Genomic DNA, 13,578 nt, shown 5'->3' on the forward strand with positions numbered 1-13,578 from the left:
ATACAAAATAATCAGGAACTTATCAATGACGTATAAACGTTACATGTTATGGTTTTTGTTTTAACCATAATTACAATAATCCCCTTTCGTGATGCACAGGGGCATCTAATCCGCTCTGCTGTATATGACATATTTATATACAATCAGCGTACAATCAATATATACGTATATGTCATAAAGAGCAGAGCAGATTAAATGCCCCTGCGCGTGATGGGTGCAAAATAAGAGTAAGGTCAACAGAATTATTGAAGTCGTATGCTGAGACATTGCGTAATGGGTTATACGCAAACAGATTCTGTTTTTATTCTCGATATGAAAGCAAACAACAACGAATATATCGATCAACTGTGTGGAATATTGCGTGAATTACACGCACCTGCCGAGGACGATGTGTAGGAGGCCATGAAGCCAGTGTTATGCTGGGACCCGTCCGTCACGAACTTGACCGTCATCATGTTCTGAGTGGAGGAGACGGGGGCCGGGATCTGGGCCCCACAGAATCGACCCAGCAGTGGGGACTGAACGCTGCCGCCGTCATAAACCTGAAACAGTGTGAAAATATAGAGATCAGCACTAAATGCGAAAAGCAACAATACACGAATGGCGTTCCTAAATTAGTTTTTGTCACGGTATTTCTGTAACCAATTGCATCGCAAATGTATTGCATTTCAAACACAATTCATCACAAAATTGGGAATATTATTATAAGACAATACATTGCATGTAAATGCCCAATGTTACAATTGAAAGAAAAAGATTATTTGATAATCGTTATGGAGTTGAGGAGACATTTAGTTGATCAATCCAAGCCAGAGATGCTATTTGAATACCGTGAGATAGTCGTAGATACAGTTAGTGGATCCCTCCAAGTCGAAGGCGGTGAAGCTGAGGGTGACGACCGACCCCGGGGACTGGTTGATGGTGTAAACACACTCCTTGTTGGCGGGGTAGGCGTTAGGGTAGGACGGCGAGCTGAACGACCCCTCGGGCTCCGAGTACGTCCCTCCACAAGCTGTAAAACAAATCAAGCACAAATGTTATGCAATATATGGACCCTGGATAGAGACCTTGAAAGCTCAAAGGGGGATCTTCAGAATATGTTCTATGACCTTTAACAGTTGTCCACACCTTATACAATTCATTCCTAAACCCTCAAATTTATAAGTTCTATTTAGACCATTTGTGAATAGAGAGAATATACCATCTAATAAGATTAGTTTATCTTACCTGTGGTCCAGGTGGCCCTGAATCCCTGCCCGGTCTGGGAGTGGTCCGAGGAGAACCGGATGAACATGGTGTTCCCTGTGGAGGTGAGCGGTGAGGGGAGGGTGGACCCGCAGAACTTGTTAAACAGGGGTGACATCTCATTGGGGCCGTCACGTACCTGCAGAGAAAAATAAAACCTGCTTAGGTTTGTAATGTTTGCCTGTGTATGAATCTGTATTGCCGCATCATCAAAAAGCCTGAATTCTTAATGAACTTGTAAGAAGAATGACGATAAAAATGGCTAATATAAATAAGTATGGAATGATAATAAAAATGAAAAACTTTATATCTAAATGACAATTCCCTTTTTTGCAAATCGTCCATCTTGCAAATCTAGTCGGATACTATCGCAGCAGTTATGTAAAATCAAGAACCTTTTAATTACCTCAACAAAATCATAGTTGCAAGTGGATTCGAACTCGATATCAATGGTTGTGAAGGTTAGAGTGATGGTATCACCCGCTGGGACTGTGATTGTCCACACACACTCACTCTCGTGCGTATACGGCGACGGGAACCCTGGTGATATCACCACTCCCTCTGATGACGTATACTGTCCGCCACATTGAGGTCCAGCTATAAATGTACACCGTAAAATTTCATTCAGATTGTCCAAAAATAAAAATCATTGAGGCATACATGTACATGACAGGCTACTTCTTCAATCTCAAAAATATAGTATAGATAAATCATTAACTGGACAACTTTTTAATAAAAAAAAACAAATAAGACCTTTACAATTTTCTCAGTAGTTGAACTAAATCTCAGATTGGCTTAACTTACCGGACACCGCGGCGTACGTAATGAGGAAGCCTTGATCTGACAGTGAGGCATCAGAGTGGAACCGGATGTGGGCGTACGGGTTGGTGGTCGTGATAGGGACCGGAGACTGCGTGCTACAGTACTTTTGTAATAACGGCGCATTTTCGTCTAAACCATCTCGGATCTGTCAGAGATTGTGTTTTTTTAGAATAAATATCTTTTAAATATCTATAATTTTTTCTCTTACACAAATTTCATTCGTGTATAACTGATAAATTGTTAAAAACTTTGCTCTGCGTGGCTTAAATTTGAAAAATTTATGTAACACTATATTTCTTGATAAAAAAAAAGTTAAACCATAATACACAGTACATTTCTCTTACTGATGTTATGTAAATACATGTACAGTCTTGTTTTAATTGCTAAGATATATATAAATATAATTCACAAGGTCAAGGCCATCCTGACCTCTACGTAGTCATAGCTACAGTTGTCATGGTGCTCCAGGGCCATCACGGCGAACGTGAACATGATGTTCATCCCCGGGGACACCATCACGGTCCAGGCGCAGTCTCGGTTGTGGGGGTAGTTCCCGGGGTAGCCGGGACTGGACAGGGTCCCATGGTCACCCTGGTTTAACAGTCCGCCACAGACTAAATTGGCAGAGGAGAGAAACACTTTATGATATAAACTAACTGAATTATTGCAATAGATTCTTTGTACACGTTATCCAAACACTACGCAGTTTCATACAGGCTGTTTGGGAATAGACGAAGACATTTCACATGAACAGAAAACAATAGTAATTTCATCATTATTTGGAAAAATGCAGAAGTATATGTACTTGAAATAATTTTTTTCTTCAACTTTTGGTGATTCATTCAGGATATGAAGGTAGCGACATTGCAGAAAAAATACATAGCGGGTTATGTATATTTTTCTGCAATGATCGCTATCTTCATAACCCGCATGAATCTTTTTTTTTAAGCATTTTATTGTTTATATTAACATCATCTTTCTATTAACTAATTAATTAATTGAGAGTGAAAGTAAGTAAAATTCACTTAATTACTGTAAACGTACATAAGTACGTTAGCTAAAAGAAACAGCCAAATCGTCTCCTGTGAGACTTTGAGTCTGACATCACCATGGTTATTTCGTGCAGTCCGTGATTTTTCTTAGGTAGTTGTAGGTCTTGACCAATAGATAAACAAGGAGTGTCAATCTCAGACCTGTCACTTTCATGTCAGTTTCAGCCGCTGTAAATTTCGACCAATCGATAAACGGGGCGTGTTTATTTCAGTCTGGCTGTTTCTATAGAGCTATGAATTAACTATAAGTTCCCGTAAGAAATAGAGGGAATAATGCTTGGTAGATTTAAATATGTCACGTAAGTATGAAAATAAATTACCAAATACTAAAAGTACATAATACATCATCATACACATAGGTAAATACTCACCTGGATCAGCGGAAATCCAGTTGAGTGAGAATCCGTCTGAAGAAATGGACTGGTCGCTGTAGAACCAGATGTACATCTGATGCTGGGTGGTGTTGATGGGCGGGGGGAGGGTGTAGCCACAGTACGTCCCGATCTTGTGGGCGGTGGCGCTGGGACCGTCGTGAACCTGGAGGTAGTCGTAGGCACAGCCAGGGTGGTTCTCAACGCTGAAGGAGGTGAAGGTCACAGAGATAATCTTCCCGGGGGTGGAGACGATTCTCCAGGAACAGCTGACCCCGTGGGGGTAGGTGGCACCCGTCTGTGTGGGGTAGGTTAAGGTTCCTGTCTCCTGAGTCAGCACACCACCGCACGCTGTAACACAAAGATTTATGACAGTTGATTTAAATCATTGTATTTAAAAGGTGGAACATTTTTCAGAAAAATAATAGAAGTTGACGTTAGTCGAACGTAGGTCTTTGTGGTCCCAGGTTTGAAAAGGAAGTCTCTCTTTTAGAAAAGGAATTTGTTGCGTAAAATTGAAAGGGTGACCAAAGAGAGTACGCCTAAGTTGTTGTAGATTTTGGTTCTATTAACTCAACTGTAAATCTACAAGAATATGAACAACTTCGATATCTTAGATATAGCTTACATTGCGTCTCTTCTTCACAGTTATTTCCGGTGTAAGAACTTGTGCACGCGCATGTGTATCCATTGACCCGGTCAGTGCACGTGCCTCCATTCTGGCACGGGTTGCTTGCACACTCGTTGGTATTGGTCTGACACTGGTTCCCCTCGTAGCCCGGCTGACAAACACAGCTGTATGTAGACCCTGAGTTCTAAAAACCAAATCAAGTCAATGAAAGATAATTAACTCTTCGCACAGTGCAAATACATTGATGCTAAATACACCTTTACCCTCTGTTACCATGACAGCGGCACTACATAGCAATAAATAAATGGTGTTTGGCTTTTTTACTCATCAAAGACTATCAAATTGTAAAATATGAGGAAAGTCTGTGACTGTGCGTGGCTATAGAATTTTGATTCTTACATAGAATTAATCTTACATGTAAGAAGGAAGATTCTTTTTTAAACAAAAGACTTGTGTGGGTTTACCGATTTTACAATGTTGTTATAGCGTGCAGTACCTGACAGAGCGCGCCGTTCCTGCAGGGATTGCTGGCACATGGTCCATCCGTCACACCCTGGGTCACACAGCCGTTAGAACCTTGTCCATTACCCACGTACCCCGCGGGACAGCTACAGACCACACCCTGTATACCTGTAAGGTGAACACAGCACTGTATACTGGTCTTCTTTACAGAACAAATATACATCTGTTATTTTTGCATTATGCATTATAAAGTTTTTGTCGCGAAATCAATTCATATTTTCGATAGAAACGTTACTAAAGAGCCAAACCTGGAGATTCCTGGCATGTAGCCAATGAATGACACCCTCCATTGTTTATATTGCACAGTCCTACCCACGTACACGTCACGCCATTTCCTTGGTAACCTAGTACGAAAGTGGTCGTAAAACGGTTAACAACATGAATCTTTTTTGTTGTTTGTTCATACTTTGAATAACAGTTACATTTCACATTAAAATAAAACACTATCCGAGTCAGTGATTAGTTGTATTTTTTCCGCAATGATCGAACAAAATGCCGTTATATCCCAATGAACCGACAAAAACATAATGAATTGTTGAAACAGGTATTAATTAACATCAGTCTTCAGTTTATTATCCATCAACTGAAAACAGAGAGGGTGAAGGAAATTCTTTGGGCGGGTCTTTGAAGTGAAACAGATTACACTCTAGCATGAACAACACTCAGCTTTCATAAGAATTTACGAGAAATACGCAGTGGATGTAAATTGCAAGCCATTAGGTGAGTTGATTTCAGTTATTGGAATGTTCCACTTACCGGGTGGACATGGTCCACAGGTTCTTGACCCCCTCGTGTTGGTACAGTCCACTCTCGGATTGACAGAACAACCGCCATTGTTTATTTCACATTCGTTGATATCGACACAGGAAAATCCATTACCAGAAAAACCTGGGCAATAGAGTGCATTCAATAACATGTATAGTCAGATTTACTACATCTAAGTATCTGTCCTTAATTTGACTAAAAGGTTCAATAAAGGCCAATACTTGTATATTTGTATACAATTTATTCATCATCCACGGAGGTTAACATAACTCGTCTTTTCGTTTTACCGAAACATTGAATATAACTATTACACTTTTAGATCAAAACAACACTTAAAATTGATCGTCTATCCCTTATCCAGCGATTCAATGCAATCAAAAAATCATTATGTCACTGAGGCAATGCCTATTTATAACATGGCATCTATCATACATGTAACTTCATCTTAATTTCATTGGACTTTAAAACCTAAAACTATCTGCCTGATTTTATTTGGTACTTTGTGTATTTTCAGTTCAAGTACAAACCTCCATTCATAACTTTGTATCAACACATGGTCTTACCTGCTGGACACTGGCCACAGGTGAATGACCCCGGCAGGTTGATACATGGGACGCTGGGGTCAGCTGAACAGCGAGGACCGGGCTCCGAGCATTCGTCACGGTCCACTACACACATGGGACTGGAACCACTGGTCGTCCAGCCGTCCTCACAGATACACGTGTACTTGGGCTACAACAATCAAACACACGTCAAAAAATTTCCTTTTAGAATTGTTTTGGAATCTTTTTCCCGCATTCTTTTATTTCGTATTATTTTTTACCTTTACAGTCTCACAAAAAATGTAGATACATGTATTAGGTTGCTCGATGATTGATGGTTCAAAACAGAGGGCAGAACAATGGTTAGTTGTGGAACAAGGGGACGTGGATCGACTGTATTGCTATCACCCAGTTTGTAATATACATAAACTATATAGTACTTTTAGGAGCCATGATTTTAGAAATAGAAAAGGCACAGTGATACACATGGTCACAGTTTACACGACTTCAAGAATTAATGACACACATCAGACATCAAACAGAGAGGTCTCCTGATATTAGAGACAAAGACATCACACCATAATCAGATCGAAATTGTGAAACAGAATAAGATAACGGGTCGCTAAGGTGTTTTTCTGTATCTGTGCGTGGTTGTGTCCCTTACCTGTCCCGGCGTGACGCGGTCTGAGTTGACGCACGTGCCGTGTCCACAGAGTTCCTGATGTGACGCCTGGCTGCAATCGTCGTGACGCTCGGAGCACCTGATCCCGTACCAGTTAGCCGCGCACTGACACCTGTAAAGTCACATAACAACGTGTAATCAACATTCCAACCCGTACCAGTTAGCCGCACTCTAACATCTATACAGTAAAACTGTGACGTAATTACTACGGCACAGAAAGATTTTACCCCATATACTATAGTGCAGTGTAATGACATCTTGAAATACAATTTCATTATGACAGGTAAGTGTCATGACATCAAAGTATTTTACATATGCATTTTCTCTGCATACACGGCGACTCACGTGAAGCTCCCCGGGGTGTTGACGCACGTGGCCCCGTTCTGACAACCCAGGTCAGTCCCCGCGTACTCACTGCACTCATTGACGTCCACGTCACAGAATGCGCCCTGTAAAATACAGTCAAGTATGGGACAATTACCGGGTAACTTATTGTTAACACCGCATCCCCGCCATCCACATATGCCCCCGCACATACCTTCCACGCCGGAGGACACTGGCAGAAGAATCCGTTGTACCTGTCCACGCACGTGCCTCCGTTCCTACACGGGTTCGAGTTGCATTCATTCTGTGTCAGCAGCTGAAGGTAAGAAGTGCAGGTGCGCGGATATTTCAGTAAGTTCAGTCATTGTAATTTTATGATCATTAACGTGTTTAAAATTTAATTATTTAATGAAGATACCATTTGCAGATACTTGATCTCACCTGTTGTAGAGACTGTACGTTTTCTTCCAAATCGGAAACCTTGTACCAAAAATTCAAATCATTAAGTTCAATGTACATTGGGATGAAAGCTATACATTAATACATATGACCGCTATTTATAATTTCAAATTACAAATTATACCACTGTATACTTAAGTGTATTTTGTGACAGGGTATCATTATTCATGCAATAGACTCGGACAGAACATGCACGTGACTTTTTTTACATCTGGTTATATGCCCAATGTATTAATCATTAGGGTAAATTCAAATATGGAATAAACAATTCTTGAAAAGTTTCATGCATATTTTCAGGCAGAGGATCAAATTTTTCAATGCACGTTAAAACCTATTTTGCCATAGGTGAAAATCCACTTTATAAGATCGGGTATTTTTTTCATATATTAAGGATGTTGCAGGTATCATTTCACACGCAAGACAAATTTTCTGCCAGAGATTTTTATACTGCATCCGTGCGACAAGACAAAACATGATCGTGCACGTGCACGGCGTGCAATTGTTACCCTATTCCTGACTCTTCGTATAGCTCTATTTTGATTCCGATTGCGTCTGTTACTCGTTCTATCCTTAAAAAGGAAGCGCTAATGTTAGTAATTGTAAAAGTAATTGTAAAAAGAGATTTACTCACTCTCCTTTGAACGTCAGAATTACCATTAGAGATCTGACCTTGTAAGTTTGATACCTGTGTAAAAACAGTTTGGTATATCAACACTCAATGAGGAACACATATCATTCATTAATTTTAATCATAATTAATAACACGTGTATATCAATTTTATTACATGGATCAGTTTTGCAGACATTTAATATTGATGTAAAATAATATTATTCATGAAGGACTGCATATTCGAATAGGGGAAGATACCTATTTTACATACTGTAAGATTGCTTTTTGTCCAACCTATAACACTTGAATTCGAGAAGAAAGACATTCGTGCATCTTTCTGCTAGTGTGCTGATTAATTTGGACTCAAATGAAATATTGAAATTCGGTAAATATAAATTACCAGTGTTTTTTACGAATGAGAAAACTTCAATGTTTGATTATATAACAAATGCAGTATTGACTCAAACACTTACATTATTTTCTAATGTGGTTAACCTTGACCTGATATCATTCAAGGTCGTTTGAAGGTCGCCCGATGAAGTTATGGAATCCAGGCGCTGTTCTATCTGCGTCAGTCTTACAAGCAAGTTACTGGGCACCTAGTCAAACCACACAAACAGAAACAAACGTATTGGTTAAGTTTCACAGGCCCTATATTTTGTTTAAAAAAATGAATTAATTTGAGACAATTTCCCTTACCTTAATTGTCATGATCAATGCTTGTAATCAAGACTAACAGACATATATACCTATCATTTTATAGCTATCAATCACTAACTATGTGTAACTTTTTTGCCTCTATACTGTACTTTTTATAAGTTTTTCAAAAATAATTTGATGAGTTATTAAACATTGTCAAAATATTTTGTATTAAACATAGTTTAATTAAACTGAAATTACAAGATGCCTGGTTATCACAGTTCTATAAATGGACATCGTTAAACTTTGTTAATTTTAATATTTCGGTTATCACAAATGATAACATATGGTAAAGTAACATGCAGCACATTCAATCCCTCAATTTTTTTCATTCAGATCGTATATAAAAAAAACTCATCAAACTCTTCTCTGTTTAAAGGTAGAAGTATACTATAAAATAGCCACGATCACTGAGCCTCGTTAATATTGATATTTTACGTAATACGTGGTTGTCAAGGAGACGCCCTTACATTGATCTCCAGGGTGTTGACACGGTTGCTAAGCGTGGTCAGCTGGTTCTGGACCTCCCCCGTCGGCTGCAGGTTATTGAGGCGCTGTTCTACATTGGCCACCCTCGTCTCCAGGTTACTGGGCGCCTACACACAGACAATGGAATATACATGTGGTTTTTAATTTCTATTGTCCCCTAACCTAATTGGGGATGATGTCCAAGATCATAACAACAAACACCATTCATCACTGAATTTTCTTTACACAAGTATGTATGTTTAAATAATCTTTTCCACAATAATTGCGGTAATGCTATTAAAATTGTATTTCACTTTAGTATTTTACTTTTATTGTAAGTTTATTGCATTGTTCATTGATGTCACCGTCGGCCGGCGACACCCACTTACCACGGTGGGTGACGTCTTCATATGGTCTATGTCCGCTTTGTTGCTCCTGACCTAAACATAAAAAAGCATCGCCATTATCATCGTCATCATCAGAATATTGTTTCAAAACATTTTTTTTCGGGTAAGGGGTAAGTGATAGGATGACCTGTATCAACTTAACGGAGGCACATCACAATTTCGTCAAAGAATCCCGCTATTGATGAAGTCGATCTTTGATGATCTTGAGCTTTCTTTGAATACCCCTGGTGATATATCATTTTTTGTTTGCACTTATAACGATGGATATGATATATATTTTGTTATTTCAATGGAAATAATTTTGGAATGTTTTGTATTTAAAAAGCTGTCATAAAGGGTCTAATCAATAAAAAGAGGGTTAATACAAGGAATAAGAGTCGCTCATGGTATAGGCTACGTATATAAGTTTTATCAAACTCCCGATACATCGGGTATATAAAACTCAACTCGATGAATAAAAGTCATAGACTATATGATTTTTGTTCATCATTTTGTTCAACAAAAATCATATCTATAGTCTATCAGTTCAAATCATGGGATACCAAAGATATATTTGAAAACTATCTTTAACTAAATGGTATCTTTATTGCTTAATTTGTATGAATAAAAATTATGAAAGAGCTTGCGTAAAGAATTTGGCCTAAATGTTACGACATATTTACACATGCGCAGTAAGTACGCATTGTCGGGCACCTGTTGCAGTCTGTGATAGGTAACGATAAGTCACGGCGTGCGGCATAATGAATTCATAAAGCCCAGTAATGACCCGGCCATTGTCAGTACCAGTCGCCGGGTCGCTCCCCGTAAACACCGACCCTCCGTATGTAAATGACCACATCAAGGGGGCCAACAGCCAAGCGTTATTACCCCCCGATAAAACGCTGATAAGGAGACGCTCCACTTTCCCACGTATCCTTTGCAAAAAGTGTTCATAATTTATCATTATTCATTTAATAAGGAGAGTACTCGAATACATATATCATGTTACTAAATAGATGCACAGAATGTACGGGTTTCGTAACTGTTCCTCCCCCTATGTCATTAATAGCAATCTTTATATCCGAATACTAGTAACCGTTCGATGTTTCCATTCATGTAGACATATACCCCAACTCTTTTATCTCCAACCCCATCCCGCCCGTTCAAAACACATGTGTCGGTGGTATCAAAAGTTTGTTCATAACATCCTTACGCTTCTGTTGGATCCCCAAGCACTTTGCCCCCCGCCCCCTTTCCTTCCCCAATTTGTCCTGTTCATTAACACTAAAAAAGCAGGCAATTGGTTGGATGCTCTCTGTTTATGTCGACACATTCCATTTCTCTACTACCTCTATTACATTTTCTTTCCATGTTCTCTCGTTTTGTTTCTAAATATTGGACATAATTCTTGCTGTATGAGAAATTGACATAGCTCCCTTCACTCATCTTTAAAATCTTCTCTAATCTCCATCCCACCCACCCCTGGTTCTTTAAAACCAACATTAATAATTTTGGGCATTTTCGCCGTCTATCGCTGACAAACCTGCTCTCCCACTAACACATTACCGCTTTCTTCTTAGCTTTAGCATTTAAATCAAGCTGGATAATGGTTGGGCAATATTGCTGACCATGTGAACATATCCTGCTCCCGTCTAACGCATTTAACACTATGCCCCATGCACTTAAATTTGGTTTATTGATATTTCCCCGTATCGAGCTGGTTAGCTGTTGGACATTCTCGCCTTCTATGTAGATATACCCCCTCTTCCCTCTATATCACATGATTCCCTTCCATATGTGTTGACCCCCCCCCCCACCACCACACATTTTTTTTTTTCGTTCAATAAAGTAAGATGACTACCTTGTACCTAGTGGAGAAGGCTTAAATAGGCTTTGCCTGCTGCCCAATCCTATTATGTAAATATTATTTTGCATAATAAAATATGTTCAAATCAATAAGATGGCTAGCCGCTGGTCATTCTCGCCGACTATGTTAATATCTATCGCTCTTTACTGTCCCAGTTTCTAGACACTTTTCGCCGTTTATGTTGGCATGAAACACTCTGTACCCTCCCCCCCCCCAACACACACACACTCCTTTTAGTTCTTTATACTTACCAATGTGGCTAACTGTTGGACGTTCTCGCCGTCTATGTTTACATATCCCCCGCCCGTGGATCTGAACGTGATGTTGTGGTTAGTGCCCGTCTGAAAAATCAGGTGTCCGTTCATCGTCATCATCCGGGGTCTGAAGAAGAGGGTATGTACACAATATCATATAGGACAGACATAATTAATTAGATTGTCTAAAAAGTATTTTGCAGAAGTATATAATAATGCCGTTTTAAAGTTAAAAGATGCACCAGTTTTAAATTATACACATTATTATATATGAGTAAATCATTTGTCCTTTGAACTTTTTCGAACTTTAAGAAAACGAATAGGGTTTGTTACTTTTGTAATTTTATTGTTATTAAGAACAAAATACTGTGGAATCATTAAATTTCGTGGTGGCTTAATTTTCTTGGAATTCATGGGTATCTCTTTTCTACGAATTAACATCCTCCAAAAATGAATAAATTAGTTTATTAAAGTTTAATTTCCTTTTGTAAATATAAGACAATACACTCGAAATTACGTCTCCACGAACCTGTAGAATTTAAGCAATCCACGAAAATTGGCCCCACGAATTTTAATAATTCCTTACTACATTCCAGGATCATACTATATTTTATTAAAAAACAGATGATATATAAATTTGCACGCTTTTTCATATCATAAAACATGTCGAATTTTTCTAAGTTTTACCAAAAGCAGTTGTAAATTTATTTCATGAGTACATTTTTGTTTCCTTGGACCCCTTCATCAGCTACGAAATTTAATTTGAATAAACACGTGGATTTTCGCTTAAAATTTAAATAATTTTTGATGTTTATTTGAAAATGTCGCTCCCAATCATTTTGCGATATAAACTATAAACTTTAGGCTTGAATCAAGTTTTTCTTTACAAGTTCACAATCTTTTTTTTTAATTCAACATTCTCACTTCATGATAAATTTCTCAAAGAGTCTTTGTTATCGGATTTAAGCACAAGAAAAATTTCCAAATAATCAAAAAAACTAAAATCCAAACTTACTGTTCCGGCGATATTTGTCTCCGTTGTCTGACATTTTGTTCGGTTATTGCAAATAAATACACAAAAAATAAATACAAAATTATTGTCATGGCGCGAGCGGCCCCCATAGCTCTGAAGTCGCTTCCTCTCTCTGTCGACTCGGGAATATTTATACAATAACTTGGAATAATCTAATCATAAAATATGCTAATTGTACTCCACTTCAAGGCCTAAGTATCACTGATACAGATTGTTTTATAATATACCCATTACACAAGTCGGCACAGAGCGCTACACTGCGATTTCTTTATGAGAGTGAATTTATAATGAGTCAATAATATGCGTCTTCGTCTTATAGTTTGTTTACTTTCACTAATTCAAAAACGATAAAACATGGGTGTATATTAAAATCTGCTACTACATTGTTTTACATTCTGTTGATTTTATGATATCATTTTATTGGTATATTTGATGATGGTGGTTGAATTGTATACTTGTAAGTAAGTATTCCGGTTTTTAACATACATGTAATTCTACACTTGCTACATATGAGTTCTAAAAATCGCCAATTGCGTTCATATCTCTTTAAACGCAATTGCTCCCATCAAAATTTGAAAAAAAAGTTTTTATTGGAAGGAATTAATAAACAACATTTTCGAGCGTTCATGACATGATAAACTGCAGTAGCTCCCCTGATGTCTTAACATTAGCGCATCATGGACTATGAAATATCCAAGCATTAGCAGTTCATACGCAGTCACGTGTTTTATATATCATAATCAATATACGTATTTTACGACCAAGTATATTAAATTTAAATGAATTGATTGCATATTGTGTATTCATGTTTCGCAACCCCTGTTGTGTTTATTCAAAGATGTTTGC

General features: G+C 38.3%; 1 protein-coding gene across 2 annotated transcripts in view; it reads right to left on the reverse strand.

Moving 5' to 3' along the window:
• Positions 1-12,846, reverse strand: part of LOC128175503 (cubilin-like) — a 42,003-nt gene extending 29,157 nt beyond the window's left edge. The window contains exons 1-22 of one of the 2 annotated variants that reach the window (XM_052841164.1): positions 12,715-12,846; positions 11,697-11,826; positions 9,582-9,632; positions 9,195-9,320; positions 8,499-8,624; positions 7,922-7,984; positions 7,398-7,436; positions 7,171-7,272; positions 6,978-7,081; positions 6,615-6,744; positions 5,972-6,140; positions 5,400-5,531; positions 4,892-4,987; positions 4,618-4,751; positions 4,119-4,305; positions 3,491-3,841; positions 2,497-2,681; positions 2,050-2,212; positions 1,652-1,842; positions 1,228-1,384; positions 831-1,012; positions 377-542 (exon numbers count right to left, since the gene is read on the reverse strand). In XM_052841164.1, coding sequence (XP_052697124.1) covers positions 377-542; positions 831-1,012; positions 1,228-1,384; positions 1,652-1,842; positions 2,050-2,212; positions 2,497-2,681; positions 3,491-3,841; positions 4,119-4,305; positions 4,618-4,751; positions 4,892-4,987; positions 5,400-5,531; positions 5,972-6,140; positions 6,615-6,744; positions 6,978-7,081; positions 7,171-7,272; positions 7,398-7,436; positions 7,922-7,984; positions 8,499-8,624; positions 9,195-9,320; positions 9,582-9,632; positions 11,697-11,826; positions 12,715-12,821 — 3,091 coding nt within the window. In that variant the 5' untranslated portion in view covers positions 12,822-12,846. Of the gene's footprint in view, positions 1-376; positions 543-830; positions 1,013-1,227; positions 1,385-1,651; positions 1,843-2,049; positions 2,213-2,496; positions 2,682-3,490; positions 3,842-4,118; positions 4,306-4,617; positions 4,752-4,891; positions 4,988-5,399; positions 5,532-5,971; positions 6,141-6,614; positions 6,745-6,977; positions 7,082-7,170; positions 7,273-7,397; positions 7,437-7,921; positions 7,985-8,046; positions 8,101-8,498; positions 8,625-9,194; positions 9,321-9,581; positions 9,633-11,696; positions 11,827-12,714 lie in introns of both variants that reach the window. The other variant, XM_052841173.1, reaches the window with a different exon arrangement.
• Between the last annotated feature and the right edge of the window lie 732 nt (positions 12,847-13,578).

The sequence above is a fragment of the Crassostrea angulata genome, chromosome 1 (genome assembly GCF_025612915.1).
Source record: "Crassostrea angulata isolate pt1a10 chromosome 1, ASM2561291v2, whole genome shotgun sequence".
Taxonomy (NCBI): domain Eukaryota; kingdom Metazoa; phylum Mollusca; class Bivalvia; order Ostreida; family Ostreidae; genus Magallana; species Magallana angulata.